Genomic DNA, 22,083 nt, shown 5'->3' with positions numbered 1-22,083 from the left:
ATCACTGATTTTTAAGCAGTGGGATGATAGTAATTTTTTAAAAGGTAAACTGATTTAAAATTAACAGGCTTTATTTGTTGATTTCATCATTGCCTTGAAGATCATAGCCAGATTTAGAAATGTGTCTACCTAAAGTTGAAATTAAAAGTTTGAGATTTTGATCATGTCAAATATTTGTCTAAAGACAGGAAACGATAATCAACCTGAGGCTGGCAGTGTAGAAAAAGAGGTAGAAGGTGGGAAGTTTCTGTTTTGTGCAGATTGTATTTTGTGTCTCCTCTTCTATCCATAGTAGACCCAGTACATTTTAGGCCTTGCTGCACTTTCCTATTTTCCTTTTTTGGTTTTCCTGGCTTTCTAGACTATGAGTGATAGATGATGACTCCTGCTTACCCTGAGCATTATTTTATTACATGAGTCTTTTATAACACTGGTGCTGGTGTAAAAGCCAAGATGAGTAATTGTGGATCTTTGATACTACGACATTTGTGGAAAGGACAAGAAAATTAAGTTACCTGTCATAGGAAAAATACTGCTGAATTAAACTGGTTGGCAAGTATAGAGTTTGATCTTTTTCAGTTTTGAATAAAGGGATTTTGTCATCACCTGTACTCAGCCGAATGGGCTGAGAGTGGTGTGACCGAATATCTCTTGTTATCACCTGAAAGTCGGGCAGTAGATTATTAGAATGTCCATTTCGTTAGTATTTTAATTTGACTGTGTCTTAATAAATATCATCATGATAAAGAAACAGTCAGTAGTTCAAAATTCTGCTTCCCAAGATTTAAGGTTGAAGTCAACTCTAGGAATCCCATAACATTTCTTAAAACTGCCTTTTCTCTCTAAAGTATCACTGCTTCAGAGGCTAGTTCATCTTGTCATTATGGATCACCTTGTCCTTTTTTATAAGAGGTAGGAGAACCTGTATCAGGAATGTGAAACACTGAAGTTTTAAACATAAGTTTCCAACCAGGACTCCTTAAAACATAGATATTGTATAATGATGGTTTAGCATCCTCTTTAGTGTCTTTAAATTTAACATGCATATTTTAGAGTTTTTTGTCTTTAGCACTGAGCTAGATGCTGTGGAGTAATGTTTTTTTAATACCCTAAAATTTTAATAGCCATTCTTTATGTGGCACCTATTGTGTGGCAGGTATTCTCCTATAATTGCTTTATATGAATAAATTCTAATCTTCACAGCAGTCCTCTCAGTTAGGTTATTTGCCCACTTTATAGATGGGGAAAGTGAAACCCAGAGGAGTATGGCAATTGCCCAAAGGCATAGAGTTAGCAGATGTGTATTCAAGTCTAGATCTTTTACATTATAGAAGGTGTTATTTCTCCACCATTTAAGTCTCTCTTTCGGGAATGAATGATTCCAAAAACTCCAGTACAGTTAATTTTCAGCATTCTTTTTTTTTTTCTTTAGTGTTTTATTTATTTCTGAGAGAGAGAGAGAGAGAGAGATTGCATGAGCAGGGGAGGGTCAGAGAGAGAGGGAGACACAGAATCTGAAGCAGGCTCCAGGCTCTGAGCTAGCTGTCAGCAAAGAGCCCGATGTAGGGCTCGAACCCATGAACCGTGAGATCATGACCTGAGCTAAAGTCAGATGCTTAGCCGACTGAGCCACCCAGGCACCCTGATTTTCAGCATTCTTAATGTGGGTTGTAGAATTCATGGAGTGTTATTGATCAGTTTTCTATTCTTTTTGTTTTCTCCACTGGTAGTTTACACCTTAAAATTAGAAGGATGCTCTATTAGAGCAGGAACTTGATCTGTTTTGTTCACTTCTGTATCCTCAATATGTGGAACTTAATACCTGCCACTTAGAACATACTCGGTGATTGTTGAATGAGTGTATGAAAACCTTGGCAGGTTGGACTGTCCTTGACAAACACCCACAGTATTCATAATCATGGCATCTAATACAATGTTAATTTGACCCATCATAATGTAATAATTAAGGCAAATATGTGATAGAAATAACATTTTGAAATCATCTAACTACATGTTTTGTCTCACCATTACTTTACTGTAGCCCTTTGAAAAATCAGGAATGCATTCTCACGTCCAGGAAATAGTTCATGTAGATAACAGGAAAGGTAAAGACACAGGAATGTTTACAAACCCAAAGTAGTCTTTTGTTATCACAGGACTGAACATAATACCTGGCATATAGTATAGACTCAGTGAGTGTTTATTCAGTTTAACTTAATTGAATTGAAAGGACTTGCCAGGAGGGGGAAAATGCGGTATAAAAAATGCTTTCCTTAAGCTCTTTTGTTTAAGCACACTATTCTCTGTCTCACAGGTTTGGTTAGATATTTCATTCTTCATTATTTATTGCTGGTCCTGTACTCTGATGGGGTCATGTACTTCATCTTGTCTCACTACTAAATTGTAAATTCTTTTCGGATAAACTGCATCTCCGCCTTCTCTGTGCCCCTTCCAGAGATTACCGCCAAGTGCTGACCTTCCTTGTCCCAGAGCTGTTGGCTTCTGTGTGGTGTCACTAGCCAGCTTATCTGTGTGGGGCTTTTCTTGGGGATGGAAATACTACAGTGGGGGTTTTTACTCTTTTTAGTAAGAGCAGTGTGGTCTCCACTAAAATTATATTTAAATGGCACCCGGCCAAGTAAATATTTAATTTTGTAAGTTATTACTTCTTCTGGATAAGTTAGCACATTGGGTACTTCAGGTGGGGCAGGTGGGAAAAGTCAAAGCCTTGAGTGCTCTGGGAAGGTGGGTCTGAGGGCAAGGCTAAGGCTGTGTGAGTTTCCAGGAAGGGATTTGTGGAGGGTGAGGAATATTTGATATGGTGGTAGATTGAAGGAGATTTGTGTGAACAGTTTGTGTTTAAACTATAACTTTAAGATAGGCAGTATACTGTCAGTTAGAACTGATTTTAGCAGAATGGTTAGCATTCTTTGGTAGTGAAGTTTATTTCATATATAATCTCTGATTTTAACCTTAATATTTCATGCATTTCTTCCTTCTTTCCATTCAGAAACATCACTGAGCTAAACTGAGATCACTATGCTCTTCCATATGTGTTGAACTTGTAAACATTTGGAGTATCATTTTTCCTGACTGTCTGCAGTGTAGGGATTTTTTTCTCTGTGTCTAAAGTAGCAGTTTCCTCATGCTTGACTTCAGAGTTTAAGTTTGGGTGATATTGCAGGTTTAATTTGCTTGGCTTGTGAGAATGCTGCCTTTTCCCATTTTTTGTTCCCTGAAAAGTGAGTTCTCTTGCCAAAACACATATTGTAATTGTCCTATTTCTCTTCAGGATCTGGGGCTGCTCTTTTAAACCTGTGCGTAGGATATAGCTGGCAGTTCCTTGTACCTTTGTGTTCTGCCATTGTGCATATTTAAATCAGTGCCAGATAAACTGGGTTCTGTGGTTAGCCCAACCTTCACATTAAGTTACTCTGAGAGATCTGGCTTTCAGATATGTCCTGTACCAAGTTAACCTGTTGGCCTGTACGTGGCAAAAGTTTTATTACTTTCCCTTCTATGGTTAGAAAATATGAACCCGGGTTAGGATTGGAGAAAATGCAAACCAGCATGTTGTTAAAGGCTTTTTCTGAGTAATGTCCTGGCAGCTCATGAAAGTGTTGCGCTCTAATGTAGCAACATCTGGGCATGCTTTCAGATGAAAATTAGCTGATGATCTGTGTTGTCCCCAGCAGTGCTACATGTACTCTTGGAGAAGAAATTTCCTTGATATTTCTTTGTGTAGAGATTCCTGGCTATCTCATTCAGGATCTAGATCCTAAAATTTAAGTTCTAGGGAGAACTTGAGAAAGATACGTGAACCCAGCTTTAAGGACTTCTGGATTTTCCTCTGTGTTGTCAAACTCTGATTTGAAGACTCCTCTGAGTACTCGGATTTGAGTACTCCTCTGGGTAGAGATGATACCTGGCCTGTCAGTCACATAGGAAACCACCTCTGACATGAGCTAGTGTTGTAGTCAGACCTACAGTTGTGACTTGACCATAAAGGAAACCTGCAGTAACCTCTTCCTGTATCACACTTGGTAGGGACAGTGTAAAACATGATTCCTGCTGTTTGGGTTCTGCACGGAAGAACAGGCAGTCATCCTCCCCTGCCCCCTGTCGCCCTGGTCTGTAGTATATGGACATGGTGGCTTCTGGCAGGACAAAGGCACCTCCACTCAGGGGTCTCTCACAGCCCATAGTCTTTCGTCATGAGTTCTGTATAGCACGTGGCCAGTGCCAGTGGGGAGACTCACCTTGCTGGCTGTGTGTGAGTCCCCTCTGACTGGTGGGAAAGGGGTGCACAGCCACAGTCAAGAGAGCCTCAGGGCATCTGCTGGGAACACCTCCTCAACATCTCCTGGCTGTAGAAATAGTACAGGCACCTAGAGGATAATGAAGGTTTGAAGTCATTTTTCACAAGTTGTTTTAAAGCCTAAGTGTTTGAAATTACAAAACTTAAAAAAAATTTAATAAAAAACTAGGCTTAATGCAGGAAACTTAGAAAGCATGGAAAAGCAAAAAAAAAAAAAAAAAAAAAAAAAAGAAAAGAGAAAGAAAAAAGAATGGGGACCCTGCGTGGCTCAGTCCGTTGAGCGTCGGACTTTGGCTCAGGTCATGATCTCACAGTTCGTGGGTTTGAGCCCTGCGTCGGGCTCTGTGCTGACAGCTAGCTCAGAGCCTGGAACCTGCTTCAGATTCTGTCTCCCTCTGTCTCTGACCCTCCCCTGCTCCTGCTGTCTGCCCCTGCTGTCTCTCTCTTTCTCTCGGGGGTGGGGGGGGGAAGAAAAACATTTAAAAAAAAAAAAGAAAAAGGGCTTAAGTACATTATTCAAAGGTAACCAATATTAGTGTATATTCTTTTAATGTGTATTCTACACGAATGCATATACCCCCGCCCAGATGATATCTTGCTGCTTTCTTCACCTAATGACATATGGTATTGCTATTTCAACATGAATGAAATATTCATCACATTTTTTTAAATTATGAAATGTTCTTTTTTATTGAAGTATAGTTGGCCTAGAAAATATAGTTGCCAGTGTACAACATAGTGATCTGACAGTTCTGTACATTATGCTATGCTCCCCATAATGAGTTTTTATGGTGGCATAGCATTCCGTCATCTGGGGCACACTGTTACTTCCTAGAACAAATGCCCTGTCATTGGCAGCCCTCTCTCATAATCTGTGAATGTCTCCCTTCTTAGCAATTTCTAGGGTTTCTGATCATTATAGCATCGAATCCTGATCTCTAGGGATTGTCTTCCAGGACATTCCTGAATTAAAAAAAAAATTTTTTTTAACGTTTTTATTTTTGAGAGAGAGAGAGTGTGTGTGTGTCTGAGCAGGGAAGGGGCAGAGAGAGGGTGAGACACAGAACCCTGCTGTATCAATACAGAGGCTGACATGGGGCTTGAATGTGGTTCATGACAGTGTATAATCAACTGAGCCACCCAGGTGCCCCCATTCTTGAATTTTAAAGCAGCCCCACAATTCACTAAGAAATGGCAGTCATATATTATTTTGGCTCTACTGTTGGCTTAAAACAGAAAAGCTTTACACTTTTTGCTTGTGGTGAAGTGAGTCTGAAAGAGAACCAGTCTGCATAGGATGGCCTGTATCTATTTTTCAAATGTCTAGATTAAAAATCTGTCATTAGAGAGTCTTCCCATCACCACACCCCTGCAAACAAAACCAACCAACCAACCAAACAAACAAACCTAGTCTGGTAGATGAGTCTGAAATGGGTACTAAGGGAACAAACCAAGAGGTTGCAGTGCTGGCACCGTCCAAAGCTGGGGAATCGGGTGCTTGCTTCTGCTCCATACCAGCATGGAACACCACAGGCAAATTGTTTTTCAGTTGATATTTTTCTCTGGGGACTATAAATTAAGGTTTTGGAAATTGACAACATCCATTATGGTTGGAATTATGTATATGCCCTCAGTTTTCATATGCAGAAGTCTTCAAAAAAAATAATTCTGAGTAGCACATTTGTTATTTGACCTTTCTAGAACAAAATTCTACTTGAGCAGGAAATCCTCTCATAAAAACTCATTTTTACCAGGAGGTTTCTGGCCTAATTTTATCTAGTTCAAACTGAGGCAAATATGAGAAATTGTCTTTTTTGCCAATCTCTCTCCTTCCATAGCATTTAGCAATGATAGTGCTACACTATGTTCATAATTTTAGTAGTTGTCACAGAAGAAGGACCAGATAATTAAAATAGCATTTAAGATTCAATTTGTGTTTCTTTAATCAAGCACCCAGTGAGAGGTCAGGAGCTATAGTCCAGTAAGCGATTGGCTGATGTGGGGAAGATTGCCTCACTTTAGAGGTTTGCTGAGGTGAGTCTCTGTGGATGAGTGATTAGTAGGTGTTGCTTCTGATGTGTATATGACTGTCCTTTATTTTTTTTCTTTTATTTTTGACTTGATTAGCTATTAAAACTAAGGATAGATACCATCTATTTTTATTGGTGTTGATTAGTTTTCTTTGCAAATTTCTTGAAATAATTGAACTAAAATAGTTTTCACTCTGATTGCAGAGAAGGTTGACTACTGGAGACTGGAATCTTAGGTCCCACCTGGAGGAGCCAGCAGTTGCTGTGTCCTAGCCCATTGTGACCATTGGGGTGGGAGCCAATGTTGCCAAATGATCTGATTTCCCAAGAGAGGCTGGAAATACAGATTTTTCTTTCTTTGTGGTGTATGTTTGAAGTATAAAAATCATTTTATGTTGGCCCAAATTTAAAAGAAATGTATGGATCAAACGAAACATATCTATGGCCCCAGATTATGCCCACAGATGGTTAATCTGCGGCCTCTACTCTGAAGGATACATTTTGCCCTTTTAGAAAACACCTGTTAATTAAGCAGAGTTTGTGGATGCTGATTTGGCTGAGATAATTCTATTTCAGTCAACAAGGAAATACCATTCACATAACTGCAGATTTTAGGTGAGTCCGTTGTAGCCCATAATTCTCCATCAGTGGCATAACTATCTTGCTGTGTATAGTATCCTGGACACAGAGCAAACTTTTAAAAAGAAAATGGATTTTAGGCCAACATATCTCCTAGCAAGTGTTTAATTTTTATGTGTGACTTTCTCAAATTTCTAAATAGCGGTGTTCTCAGTTGAACAGAGAAGAATCTATTAACACAATAACTGGAGGGTTTTTTTTAAAAAATAACATTCTTGAACGTATTAGCAATTTAAAGTTAAAAAAAAACCTGAAAATTAATCTTGACTCCCCTTAGTTATCAAATGAATATTGACGTATTTTCTTTTTCTTTCTTTAAAGATTTGAACATGGAATTCAATCCGTCAGACCATCCTCGGGCCAGCACAATATTCCTCAGTAAATCTCAGACAGACGGTAGGTTACTAATTTATTTGTGTTTCTTAGAAAGAAAAGAAAAAAGGCTCATGTTGGTAACTTAAGTCTTGATTTTCCACTAGATGTGATTTTCGGGGTAAAAATAGAATCCCCTTTAGTAATCCCCAAAGTGTATTGTTTGATGGTGTTCTCTTAGGGCTTCTTTCTTTTGTAGTAAGTTATATTTTTAGAATTTCCTATTTGAAGCAACTATCCTCATTTTGCCATTCTGCTGGATTATTTCTGTCTACAACTTTTTAGAAGCAGCTTTTATACTCGAGTCAGACATTTTCCTTTAAGAATTGATATTTGCATAAAACTCTAAAGATGGGAAGTATTTGTTTAGTTTCTTTAGTTTGTTAAAGAAAGCAAAATATAATTCTTAAATATAAGCACTAATATCTCTGTTGTGCCATTTGAGAGCTGAATTGAACCTGTATACTAAAGGTAGGTGTGTTCTTTTTGCTAAACATCTACTAATCAGCTTATTCTGAGATCTTTGTTGTTTGTCCCAGGTATTTGTGGAATTTCTATTAGGAATTTTTCTCTCTTTTTCAGCCCCTAGCTTATCTCACTGTTCCCTGGCTCTTGGCTACAAAAGGACAGATAAAAGTTATACAGTATAGTGAACATGAATCTTCTCAGTTGGTTTCCTGTAAAAGAGTAGCAGGAGAAATTTGTTAAATGACAATGTAGTGACCAGGATGTTATATTACAATGTTAGAGTCCTACGTGATTCAATCTGTAAATCACTAAGCTAAGCTCGAACTTAGAGAAAATCCAAAATTGACTAGAAAATAATCAAACATATGTAAGACAGAGACTTCACTTATAAGAACTAATAACTTTTCCATAATGGTTAGATGACAATTTTGACATGGCATAATGCTGAAGTAATATTGGTGATCTTTACTTAAGCGGGCCACTGACTTGATCTGAAAGAAAAATGTATTTACAAAACAATCAGTGTTTCAAAGTGTAAGAATAATCATTCCGGGTATCAAATACCTCTGAAATAAGTTTTGACTGTATTGGGTAAAAACAAAGCTGAACATTTTTCTCTTGGCCTGGTAAAGTGGGAAGCCATTGGGTGGTAGGATATACAGGGGAAGAAAAGTGACAGTGGGAACAGTCTGTTTGGGACAGATTGTTTGGGACAATGTTTGGGACAATGAGAATCTAATACAATTTTTTTGCACTTAATGATGCAAGGTTGGCATACTTTCAGGTTTGGTTCCTGTTTCTTGTGACTTCAGAGTATAGACCAACATCATTCAAAATATTTTCTAACTAGATTCAGATGGAATTGCAAAAGAGCCTCCAAATAGATGACATATACCTGGATTGTCATGGTAAAATGAAATGAGGTTTTCTGACGTAACAAAAGGATTGCTCAGAAAGGAGTTGGGGGGAAGTGTATCTTCCCTCTTCACCTTTACTGTAGGTCTCATTGCCCCTTCCTCTTCTGGAACATCAGGGTATTGGTTACTCTGACCCTTCTGTTTAATCCTTCAATTTCTCCTTAAATGGTGGGTCTTTCCATTCAACATGTAAACCTACTTGAGTCACACAGGAAACACAAGAAAAGGAAAAATAATCAATAGCCTCTCCCTGAAGTTTTCCTCTCTACTTCTCAGTTGAGTGAAAGCTTCTGTACCATCTCTGCTTCTCTCAGCATTCTCTTTTCCACTGGGATCTTCCCACCAATGCTGTTCTGTGGAGTGTGTGTTGGAAGGTTGCTTGGGGACATTTTAGCTTCTGTTAGCTCTTTTGATCTTTTATATGGCATTTGCTGCCTTGCTCCTTAAAACTCCTCCTTTTTAAATATAAAAGGCCAATTTGTTGAAAACAAGTCCCTCTAACAAACAATTGCCTTATAAATAATTGAAAGAAATAGGTTTTAAATATAGCTAAATTTGGTAACTTTAGTAAGTTAATTTTTTGGTGAATTGATTATCAGTTAGAGAACTATTTTGGGAAATTGGTCCTGAGAAACCCTCCCTTTCTTTAAGGTCCTTCTCAGGCATCTTGTCCATTCATCCCTTTAATGTTGGTATTTTCTAGGTTTCTGTGCTTTATTATACCCTCTTGTCTTCTGGGTTTGTGCATAGTTCCTTGTGGTATCCATTTCAACTATAATGTTTAGCCAGATTTTTCTCTACCGTGTTCAAATCCCTTGTGTCCATCTGCCTGCTGGTTATCTTTGTATCTGCCTCTAATTCAGTATGTCCCAATCAGAACTTAGTTAACACCCTGCATTTTGTATTCTACTCAGGTCCCCAAGCCAGGGAGGCCTTGAATTTTCCTAGACTCCCCCTTCTTCCCACGTCTCACTTGCTAGCAGTAGTGCTGGAGTGGACTCACCCTGACTTGCAGGAGCCGGTTGTGCACATGGCTTCCCAGTTCCAAGTTCAGTGACGCCATCTTGGAAGTTTGAAAATAGCTGCAGTGGGAGTTTTTACACCATAGAAATTGGCAAATGCTACAAAGCAGGGCATTTTTTTAAGGCAGCAATTAAACTTTTACCAGCACATCATTGTAGCCAGGTGATCAAAGGTATGTTAATTTTTACCTCTTAGATGTCCCTTGGATCTGACTACTCTTTACCATTCCCATTGCTGCCACCTCCGTTGAGCCTCATATTTTCTTATTTGAATTACCCAGCAGCCTCTGGACTGGCCTTTGACCTTATCCCTTTCCAGCCCTATGTCTCTACTATTGCTAGGTGAAAAGATTTTCTGTAAATTGGATCTGATTATGTCACTTGCTGGTTTAAATTTTTTCAGTGGCTCCTCAGTTACCTTAGATTTAAATTTCAGACACCGTAGTGTTCTAATAGACAGGGCCCTTCACGATCCATCCTCTGCCTGCCTTCTCAGCCCACTTCCTTCTTTCGAATCTCTGTGCTTCAGCCATATGGAATCCCTTGCATTGCCGCTGGTTTGCCAGTGCTCTCATGTGCCTTTGCAGTTACCTGGAGTTCTCCTTCTGTTTTCTATACAGCTCATTTCTTCATTCTCTAAGCCTCATTTCAGCTATCACTTCTTCCCTGAAGATGTCCTTGACCTCTCGGGCTAGTTTAAGTGGGCCTTTGGTGAGCTCATGCTATAGTATGTGAATGCTTTCTTCATAGTCTGAACCGTGGTATTTGGTGTTGTCTGTGTTGCCAAATAGCTCTTAGAGGGAAAGGAACATGTGATAATGGACCTCAGTATTCCCTGTGTGCCCTGCTCTGCCTGGTACAGAGGATGTGTTCAATTCAGATGATTGAAAGAAGGAAACAAATGACACAGCCACAAGACATTTTTGATATGCTTGTGATCTTTCTTTACTTGCACAGACTTAGATTTTCTTTATAAGACTCCCATACTTTTTTTTTTCAATTTAAAACATTTTTTAATTTTAGAGAGAGTATGAGCAGGGGAGAAGGGCGAGGGGGAGAAAGAGAGAGAGAGAGAGAGAAAGAATACCATAAGCAGGCTCAATGCTAAGTATGGAGCCCAACACAGGGCTCAATACCACAACCCTAGGATCATGACCAGAGCTGAAACCAAGAGTTGGAGGCTTACCAGACTGAGCCATCCAGGCGTCCTAAAACTCTCATACTTTTTCTTCTTTTTTAAAAATATTTATTTTTTAATGTTTTTTTTTTTTAAATTTCTTTTTGAGAGGGAGAGAGATAGAGACAGCTTGAGCAGGGGAGGGTCAGAGAGAGAGGGAGACACAGAATCCGAAGCAGGCTCCAGGCTCTGAGCCAGCTGTCAGCACAGAGCCCGACGTGGGGCTCAAACCCATGAACCGTGAGATCATGACCTGAGCCAAAGTCAGACGCCTAACCGACTGAGCCACCCAGGCACCCCTTTAATGTTTATTTTCGAGAGAGACAGACAGACAGAGTGAGATGGGAGAGGCAGAGAGAGAGGGAGACATAGGATCTGAAGCAGGCTCCAGGCTCCGAGCTATCAGCACAGAGTGCCATACAGGGCTCAAATCCATGAACTGTGAGACGGTGAGCTGAGCCCAAGTTGGATGCTTAACCCACTGAGTCACCCAGGCACCCGTAGACCCTTGTACTTCTAAAGAGTATTAGAGCAGTCCAAAATTGTGGGTCCCACCTATACCAATTTATTTTTTTTTAATATTTTTAATTTATTTCTGAGAGAGAGAGAGACAGTGTGAGCAGGGGAGGATCAGAGAGAGAAGGAGACACAGAATTAGAAGCAGGCTCCAGGCTCTGAGCTAGCTGCCAGCACAGAGCCTGATGCGGGGCTCAAACCCATGAACCATGAGATCATGACCCGAACCTAAGTCAGACGCTCAACCTACTGAGCCACCCAGGTGGCCCCCAATTTATTTTAAATTGGAAGAAATGTCATAATCTGAAATTATAAGGCACACAGCACCCTTTAGATTCCTTTCTTTAGAATCTGGTAATCCTCCCTTTCTTCTTGAGGTTGATGTACTCCTTTAGTAGTTTGGACCATGTTTGTGGGTAGGAGGCTGTTGGTGGGGTGATGGCAGTTATGTTAGGGCACCTCCTGCCTAGGCCCTCAGCCAGGTAGGTGTTCTTTTGCCTTTGCAGCTCTCTGCTGTACAGACCCGTCATCCTCTTTTCTTCTCCAGCACTCGGTGGTCTGATGAGCACACTCTGTCTGCCATGCTCTCCACTGGCCAGCCGTCTGCTTTAGGTGGTGCATGTGTTAAGTCACTAGGAGTTAGATTAGAATCTTCTAAATTCTTTTCCCTGTGATATCAAAGAGATTTAGGCTGGCCTTGGATCCTTTTCTCAGTGTTAAAAAAGGAGACTGGAAAGTTTATCATAACAGAATGATAATGGAATGCTTGCCTAATTAGATCTCCGCCAGCTGGCTGAAGTTAGGGATATTCTGTCCAAAGCCAGTCTGACTGCTCACTCAATCTTTTCTTCACACAAATGGGATGTCATTGCAGAATATCTTTTATGAGAGCCACTCAACAAAGAAGGGACCAGGAGTTCCTCTCAGGAGCAGGTGGGGTCCTGGGGAGTCACCAAGTGAGAGAGAAATTAGTTAGCTTGGCCTATCTTCGTTTTCCATGCTCTTATTTCAGCTTGTGGGGAAGAATTAGAGTTCCTAGTAGCTTTCCCTTTTCTATGCTATTTTAATTCATTGTTTCAATTCATTGCCTACTCTTAAGTACTAAGAGAAAGCAGCCAAATCACATCTTTTTATTTTAACTAGGTATGGTTTATAGAGGTTCTTTTGCCTTAAAAAAGAATTTGTACAAAAATAAAAACTTATGTGTCTGTGCTTATGTGTGTGTGTGTGCGCATGTAATCTGTGTTCAAGAATTCCTTGAAATAATTAAAGGAATAAAATCCACTGTCTATTGAGTGATTTGAAGCCAAACTAAAGGTGTTAAAATTTAGAAATAAAAATATGAGCCATGGTTTTTTGCACATTCTTTCAGAAATACTGAAATTGAAAAAATTGTTTGGTGGCCTTCCTTTGTTTGGGGTCATGTTTTTGTTCCTGGGCAGGGTTGAACTTCTCTGTCATGAGGGGACCAACCTTTTGTACTCCTTTTATCTGGCATTTAGAAGCAGCCGACCCTGTGCCCTGCTGAGAATCTCTTCCATCTGAGCGTTCCCATGACCTTTCTGTTGTCACCTTTCCTACATGTCCCCAGTTCTCTTTATTACCGTCTCACGTGCTGTGTTCCACCATGCCCTTTTCTCCACCTCTATGTCAATCACTCTCTGTGTCTCTCTCACAGCTTATCAGGTCCCATAGGGAATATTTTTGCTGTTAGATATTCAAGAATCCATAGGACCCCAAAATTCTTGCACCAGTGATTTTTGTACTTTTTTTTTTCCCTTTGCATACATACCACGGGAAATTTGGAAAACTATGAACTCCTTTGAACATTTTTATGTTGACCATAAATATTTTTCATCCTATCCAAGGATGTAATTTTTGATGTATTGTAAATATTGACATTTTAAAATAAAACTATTCATCTTTAAAAAAATGTTTCAAATAAAATCTCAATACTTTAGTGATTTGATAATCCACCATAAATTTACCATAATTTAAAAATGTATGAACAACTCTTTTTTAACAGTTGGAAATTTCATATGATTTCTTTTTCATCTTGAACTTGTATTTCCATGTCATTTTCTCCATAGAATTTTATCCTAATATATATATTTAATGTTTATTTTTGAGAGAGAGAATAAGTGCACACACATGCCTGTATGCAGGGGAGGGGCAGAAAGAGGGAGACAGAGAATCCCAAGCAGGCCCCAAGCTGTCAGCCCAGAGCCTGACACGGAGCTCAAACTCACCAATGGGGAGATCCATGACCAGAGTAGAAATCAAGAGTCAGATGCTTATCCAACTGAACCACCCAGGTGCCTCTAATGTAATAAATTTCTAAAGTCATTTATCACACTATCATACTTCTATGAAAATATGGAACTAAGTTTAATTTTTATTTCTCACAATTATAAGTGTCTAAATGCTAAAAGTAAATTCTGGATTCATGTATCGTTACTGTTATCATTAGCCCTCAGTTGATCAAAACAATACAAACATTAAAATTTTAATGAAAAATTATTTCAGAAAAGTGAAATAATTTTAGAAAAACATATCTTACTGAGATGCTTCTGTGGATGAATATTAACACATTACTGGAATGAGGTGCTAGCCATCATCAAATTCTTTGTTTTCATAGATGTAAGTGCTGAGGAACTTTGCTTATATACACAAATACATGGGAATAGTAGGAGGTTTGTTATAGTAATATCACTAAATGCTTTCTATGTCATCTGGTTCTTATGTAAAAAAAAATCTCCAAGTGATTTATCATCCAAAATAATTCCTAATAGTCAGCTACAGTTCCATCTTGTTCTCCTTCAACTTTGTTGACAGAAAGGAATTGGAATCCCTTGATTTGCAAAAGAATTTCTCACCCAGTTATAGAAACTTCTCACTTCTGCAGTTTCTGGGGAGTACACCCAAAAGACTGTACCAGACATACGAAAATGACTTTTAATTATATCTGTTGTTAAAGAATAGCATTTGCGTTTAGTGGCACCAGGTTTATTTACCTGATTGATATACTCAGGAGCCTTGGGAAAATAAATCTGTGATTCATTTCAGAACCCCTTGTCTGATACCTTTGACCTAATTCCAGTCTGTATCCTCTCTAAAGAGGCAGTGATCTTCACTGTATTATTTTTACTGCATGTCTTTTTCACATTTACATCTCTAAGCCATGTGCAGTGAGTAGCCAATAGAAGGAACTCTAATATATGTTAGATGGAAGATTCCCATCTGTCCCTTTCCTCTGAATTAATGATTTTAGCTTCTCTTTTGATTTAAATATATTTTTGTTAAAATGTTCTGTGTCCTTCATATGATCTTGTTGGCAAAGCTAGGCATCATTGTCAAACCAGAAAGTCAAATCAGACTTACTTCCGTCAGAAACAGTCTGATATCATTTCTCTTCAATTGATGTCACGTGTTCAGTACACATGCCTGTGACCACCTTCACTTGTCTGATCCTGGTAAATGGCCAGACAGGGATAATGAAGTATGTGCCTTGCTGGCAGCCTGCTGCACCTTCACGCTCATCCCTGTGCTCCACTGGGCCTCTCCTTCAGAGCCTGCACCTTCGATGGAGTCTAAACCCTGAAGAGGCCTGGTGCTAATAGAAACTGTCATCACTGTCTGGTATCTGTAGATTCGGAGCCAGAAGTCCTCACTGAGCCCCAAGAAGAAATGTCCACAGGACTGGGTCGATTCCAGGCTGTGCTTCAGGTCATGGAACCTGGATTAAAGGCAGCAGCCTCAGTGCTGGTGTCCGCATGTCCTGTTTGGTGCCCCTGCAGAGGTCTTTCATGTTGGGCTGGTGCAGGTCCAGGATGGGTTGTCATGTCTCTTTTCTGAGAAGTGGGAGAAAGGTAGCTGTGGAAGAGGAGGTGGGGATGGAGCCGCTGCCTCACACCTCAGTCCTCTTTAGGAGTTCTTTGAACACTGCTGCTCTACTCCAGCCCCAAGTTATCCTCTGACGAGATCATTTTGGGTAAAGAATTATGAAAACTAGTATTGCCTTCCCTTATTTTTTCCTTCTAGTTTGGGGAGTAGATGCCTAAGACATGTCAGAAGTCCAGAGAAGTGAAACACCAGTCACTTAAAGTGTGGGGCTGACTGTGATTATGTTCAGCCTGTAGCAAGCTCCTGCTTGCAAGGAATCATTCTTTTGTCTATAATTTGGCAGCCAGGGCTCTGGGACTGACCTTAGGCTCTTGAGTGCCATTAGTGAGCTTTATAGTTATATAACCTCCTGGGTCATATTTTCCTATAAATTGGCAATGATCATAGCTGTCATATTAGTAGATTGTTGTCATGAGGCAATAGGAAGATGTCTTGAACTTATAGTAGGCATTCAGTCAATGTTTACAGTCAGTGCCTGCTCTTGTACCTGTGAAGCAGATACTTGGGGTCCATCATTGCTGACACCTGGGACTCCCCTGAGCCATCATATCCCAGGACCCCAGGCAAGAAGAAGCCATTCCCTGTCTTGACACTGCAGTTATGTTTTACAGATGTGTATTTCCCACCACCTGATAGACCTTCCGTCTGGCAGTCACACAAACCCCTCAGGATTGGCATATCTAAGTTGGAAGTCACCATCTTTCTTCTCCTGTCTACCTCCTCTTCTTGTGGTTTTTTGTTTGTTTGTTTGTTTGTTTGTTTGTTTTTTAAAGGATAAACACAGCCAACAGTCCAGCAGTCCAGGAGCCCTGTGATCAATGTCTTACATCCCATCTATCAGCTAGATAGCTGGTATCTCTTCTTCCAGTGTCATGACCCACAGCTCATGTTCCCTCACTTGGTCTGTGACCACCGTCCTTTTCCACCTTCCTGCTTCCATCTCTGTTCTCACCTTTCCTCCACTTTTCCAAACAGAAGGAGTTTTCTGAAGCACAGTTCCACTAGGGTCACTCCTGTTCAAACTGTCCTCCATCAGTTTCTGCTCACCCACAAGGGACAGTGAGCCCTCGACGTGGCATGCAGTCATTCCCCTTGGGCCCTTTCTGCCTTCCCTGCAAGTCCTCCTCTGCCTCCTGCTGTGTGGTCCCACAGTTGAGCTGCTCCCAGTCCTGAAAGGCCAGTCCCTTTTCTCTGTCACACCGTAGCTGACACAGTGTCCTCTGTTCACAGTGGCCTTCCCTAAGTCTGCCTCTTAGGTGGTGCTTCCTGGACTTCCCTACATTTCACCCATTCTGATAGACATTTCTCCAAATGTAACATCTCTAGAATCAAGACAGCCAATGGCTTCTCAAAATTTAGTTGGCAGCATTTTTTTCCTTAGTGGTAAATAGAACAAAGGTGTACCATAAAATCAGTGGCATTAAATCTAGTGCAGTTTGCATATTCCTGCGTTGTGGAGTTGATTTTTTTTTATTGTTGTTTGTAAAGAAATAGTGGGCTGATGTATCCACTAAATTCCATGATGCTTTAGGATAGAGACTGTTTTCCTAGCACAGAGGCTAGCAGGTGGAAGAAACTTAAAAAGAAAATAGATTGAATGAATAAAATAATGAAAGAATGAAGCCAGGGAATCATGATCTGTCCTGGGCAGACATGCTACAGCGTTGTGACAGTCTCCGTGACAGGGGGGCTCTTTCTTTATGCCACAGCATCCCTTTCTTCCACCTTTCCTGACTTTGTTAAAAACATGTTCATTACTTGAGAGCAGGAGAATGTAGGATTTTTTAAGGTTCAGGAAATGTATTTGGACTTCCCCCTCCCAGGTCTGAACTTGACAGGACCATCCCACCTCCAGGACTGCGCTCCTGTTTCTACAGTCATTTCTTGACTGCGTGAAATAGAGTGATGTGGGTTCTCTTGGCCATACTAAGCCCTGCAAGTTAAATGGACGCGGAGGTCTTTTTTGGCCGCTGTGGCCCACCTTTCTGGGAAACATCACCTTGCTCCGGTGTCTGATCTCTTGGGCCTTCCATTCTGGAAAAAGCTGCTTGCACAGTGCAGACTCTGCTGAAATCAAAATTAGTCCCAGGATGTCAGTATTTCTTCAGTATGCTTTTTACTTATCATCTCTCCTGACCTATGCTTTCCCCAGATTTAGTCATCAGAAAATTGCTCAGTGAGCTGAGACTCAGAGCAAAGGCTCCGGGTGGGTAATTCATCCCAGCTGGGGTGGAGCTTGATGCCCTCTCCTTCACAGTTGTGGGTTTTTTTGTTTTGTTTTGTTTTGTTTTTTTTCTGGCTCTTTGAATTTATCTATTTTTTTACAGATAGTTTATTGTCAAGTTGGTTTCCATATAATACCGGTGCTCATCCCCACAAGTTCTGCTGTTAGCCTAGCACCATCTGGCTTGTTAGTTGGTAGTGATAAACTCTTACTTTTCAACAGCTTCTTTCAACTCTCCTTTTAAAACTGTGATGACCTCCCATCTCCCTTCATTTAGCACAGGCTGACCCTTTCTGTCCTTATCACAGCCTCTCAGCTTTATAGCCTACCTTACATAGTTGAAGTTTGTGGTCAGCTGCTCCACGACATATGGATGGCAACTGAGTTTCATTGCTAAGTCTGAGTCAGTACCTGAGAGCAAATAATGCCTTGGAAAAATTTCCTGAAGATGGTCTTGTTTTATGTTTTTAAAAAAAATTTTTTTAATTCTATTTATTTAATTAATTTTTGAGAGTCAGAGAGAGACAGCATGGGCAGGGGAGGGTCAGAGAGAGAGGAAGATACAGAATTCGAAGACAGGCTCCAAGCTCTGAGCTAGCTGTCAGCACAGAGCCCGACACGGGGCTCAAACCCACGAACCATGAGATCCTGACCTGAGCCGAAGTCGGACGCTTAACCGACTGAGCCACCCAGGTGCCCCAAGATAGTCTTGTTTTAAAGCACAGTCTTCTGGAATCAACCAGCTGCAGGCTTACATCCATCACTGTATGATTTTGTGCATCTGATACCTATGGTCTTCCTGAGCCACAGTAAACTAGATTTAATACCTCCTCATGACATTGTCAGGAAGACCAAATATGTAATCTGTCAAAGCTCTGAATACAGTACCTAAGACAGCATAAGTTCTCAGTAGGTGCAGTCCTTATTCTATAATATAGGTTCTCATTTGCTCGCTTAGATTGAGTTTCTTCCCTGACCTCAGTCTCTGCCATCTTAGCATGTCTCAGGTTTGGGTCCTTTCTTGTGCTGACTGCAGCACTTCACACCGAACACTGGGTTTGACTGGGAGAAGAAATGTTGACTGACTGACTACCAGTGGAAGAGTGTAGGGTTGTGTCTGGGTTCCACTGTCTTTTTCTGTCCACATTTCTTGATACAGATTTCTTCATACAGATAGGCCAACCCTCTCATTTACAAGTTACTTCCATACACTTTGGAAGCAAACCTGGAAGAAGAGGTCAGATAGCAGCCAACATTTGATAGCAGCCCTTTATAAAACTATATGTAGTGCTTTGAATCTCACCTTCAAAAATCAAGTGAGGGGTGCCTGGGTGGCTCAGTTGGTTAAGTGTCTTGACATTGACTTCAGCTCAAGTCATGACCTCGTGGTTTGTGAAGTTGAGCCCCACATCAGGCTCTGCACTGTGACAGCACAGAGCCTGCTTGGGATTCTTTCTCTCCCCCTCTTTGCCCCTCCTCTTCCCTGCCTGCCTGTCTGTCTGTCTCTCTCTTTCTCAAAGTACATAAATAAATAAAGATTTTAAAAAGTCAAGTGATTAACTTCACCATCATGTACCAGAATAGACTTCTGGTGGATCAACTAGTTGTAGGTTAACAGTGGTGAATATACTTGTAAATATCTTGTAAATACTTGTAAATATATTAATCTCAGAATGGGGAAAGGGGCATGTAAGGTTATTAAGACCAATAGGAGAAATTGCCTAAAATTGAGAACTTATGTCAAAATGGATCCTAAAAATTAAACCATCAAATGGGAACAATACTGTAATATCTATGACAAAGGATTAATACTCTTATGTATTAAAGAATTGTTATACAGTGACACTGCTAACACCAGCAGAAAAATGATCAGTATTTCGGGTGGTGTGCTGGTATATGTGCACATGTTTACATATAAATATATTGATGCAAAAATGCACATAGCACATCTGTGTACCTGTGCATAGAGAAAAACCTCCTTTTGATAGGAAACACACTAAAATACATTTTTTAAATGCCTGTCTAGAAAAGAGATCAGCAAAATTTGCATTTATATTGTTAAATCCTCAGCAATTAGGCACTAGGCTTTTTTTTTTTTTTTTTAGAAGGTTTTAGTTTTAAAAATAAAGAAATTTTGCTTCTGTGACGTTGTGACAAGGGAATGTCATGTGGCAACCCAAGTGAAGTTTTGGCTCTCTCGGATTGCATACTCTGCCATTTTCTCCTCATTTTATCTGGAGTAGACTTTCAATGCTAACTGTAGTGTCTGCTGATTTTAGATGGCTTATTTTTAAAGCCTCAAATACATTTTCTACTTAAGTCATTATGGACTATTTTTAATAGCTACTTAAAAATTCTCTTAAATCATCATGGATGGGATCAAAGGAGATGGCTATTATTTCTTTCCCAGGAAAGTGAGACTTCTGATCCACACCACTTTATTTACCTATTTTTCCAACAAAGCAAAATGTGACTATTAGTTTTTCAATTATGTAGGAACTCTGAGGACTCCAGAGATTTTGACTGATAGGCTATTAGTAACCAAGAATATTCAGGTTTAAAGATGATTAAAGCTAATGTCAGAAATGAATCGGCATATTGCTTATACCATTACACAAAACAAAATGTCTAAAAGCCATTTGAATTTCAGAGCTGAGTAATGGCCTCAGTGGTTTCAAATTTGTTTTAAAGACAGATTTAGATTAGGTAATATAATTCATCTTTTTGAGTAATACCATTGTAAGAGATTCCACTTATTTTGAGTATTTTTTTCTCCTGTGGTAGTATCTTAGTCCTGCCCCTGCTAGCTTAGGGGAAAAGGAATAATTAATTGTAAGGGCACCAGGGTATCAGAGAAACCTTACAAGTCATTGGAAGTAAGGACTAAAAGCCATTAGGAACTAAGGAAGTACCTACCTTCCCCTCATCACCCGCTTGCCCTCCATTCATCTCTGCATGGCAGCTGTGTTGGAGATCAAGACTAACTCCCCGCCCCCAGTTTTGTTTACTCAGAGGAGTCGTAGCCCTCAAAATATAGTCATACTCAAGGCTATGGCTTATTACAAAGAACATATACAAAGCAAACTCGATACAAAGAAAAGGTGCATGGGCAAAGTCCAGAGGAAACCAGCAACAGGCTTCCAAGAGTTCTCTCCAAATAGAGTCATGCAGGATACACTAGGATTCCCCAGTGATAGCTCATGACACGTGCTGGCCAAGGAAGTTCCTTAAGGACCCAAGGCCCAGGATTTTTACTGAGGACTGGTTAAGTAGGCAGCCTCTGCCTAGTATGTACCAAAATTGTAGACTCCCAGGAGGAAAGCAGGTGTTCAGCATAAACTGTGTTGTTTGCCCAGTGAGCCATTTTTAACAGTTATAGAATGCTGGGAACTCTCCCCAAATTCATATTCCCAGATACCAACCAACTTAGGGCCTCTCTTGCAAACAAGCCGTTTCAGAGATGGCACTCAGACCTTCTGTGTTAACTCTTTCTGCACAGCAGGAGATGTACTTCATCCCACCCACCCCATAGCTTCAAATAAGGTGCTGCCAGTGATGAGCTAGCAGCTCCAGATTCCCAGGAGAGAGAATTAGCCCAGCTAGGAATGGCTCTCTACTTGGTTCCAGGCAGTTATGGCCAGGGTCACCGAGTACAAGCATGGATACTGGAAGTTAGTTTTGTTTGTGTAGGGACTGACCGTTGGTTTGGGGATTCAGGAAACACTCCATCAGGAAGAAGACGGTCATAGGTATGCACGTGTGGAAAAGCCTTTCAGATACAATGTAGACTTGATTTTGCAAAGCGCTCTTAGCAGTGCCTCACAAAATAATACAAAATACACAATAATGATTCAGGCCCTGTGAACTCAGATTTCAGCAGGCCCAGTTGCTCCGAGGGAAATAGTATAATGTGTAGGTATTTATTTGTATTATAACAGTGAGGGCCTAAGATAATTCAGTAATAGATTTGGATACCTTATCCTTGGGTGTTTTACAATTGTCTGTGAAGTTTGGTTTTTACAATTCTAATTGTAACCCTTTGGGCTTCACGGAAATGGCCTGATTTTTTCCTTGAGATTTATTTTTGTAGAAGATGTACAAGAAGAGTATATACTTTTACAGTATTCCTACTTGCTTAGTGTTGTTTTGTTTTTTGTTATAAACTTTGTTAAAACTTTTAGCCCATACTATTGAAGATTCTCCCCTGTTTTTGATTAATTCTTATTAACTTTTCCAGTGGCATCCATAAAGAAGCTCTGATATTCCTTGAAGCATGGATATCTTATATCTGCTGGAGGCTGGGTGATACAGGGCATTAAGGTGACCATGGAGGCAGTTCCCATGATGGGAGACACAAAGGCTCTGCACAAACCTCTTTCTTGGGATGTCCTAGGAAGTGCTAAATGTTACCCAAGAAATTTGCTAGAAACACCAGTAGGTCTACTGCCTGTGTAGAAAGCATTTCCAGATGCCTTCAGCCAATGGAAAACCACCACA

The 22,083-nt window shown here is 40.2% G+C and overlaps 1 protein-coding gene across 2 annotated transcripts in view; it reads left to right on the top strand.

Annotated features, from left to right (window-relative positions):
• The window catches only part of CCNY (cyclin Y), a 317,839-nt gene that overhangs the window by 232,033 nt on the left and 63,723 nt on the right, over window positions 1-22,083 (top strand). For both annotated transcript variants that reach the window (XM_077771716.1, XM_077771717.1), the window contains one exon: window positions 7,309-7,383. In XM_077771716.1, the coding sequence (XP_077627842.1) occupies window positions 7,317-7,383 (67 nt within the window). In that variant the 5' untranslated portion in view covers window positions 7,309-7,316. The remainder of the gene's footprint in view (window positions 1-7,308; window positions 7,384-22,083) is intronic.

The sequence above is a fragment of the Crocuta crocuta genome, unplaced genomic scaffold, assembly GCF_008692635.1.
Source record: "Crocuta crocuta isolate KB4526 unplaced genomic scaffold, BGI_CrCroc_1.0 scaffold457, whole genome shotgun sequence".
NCBI lineage: Eukaryota > Metazoa > Chordata > Mammalia > Carnivora > Hyaenidae > Crocuta > Crocuta crocuta.
This window is presented reverse-complemented; position numbering and strand designations above follow the sequence as displayed.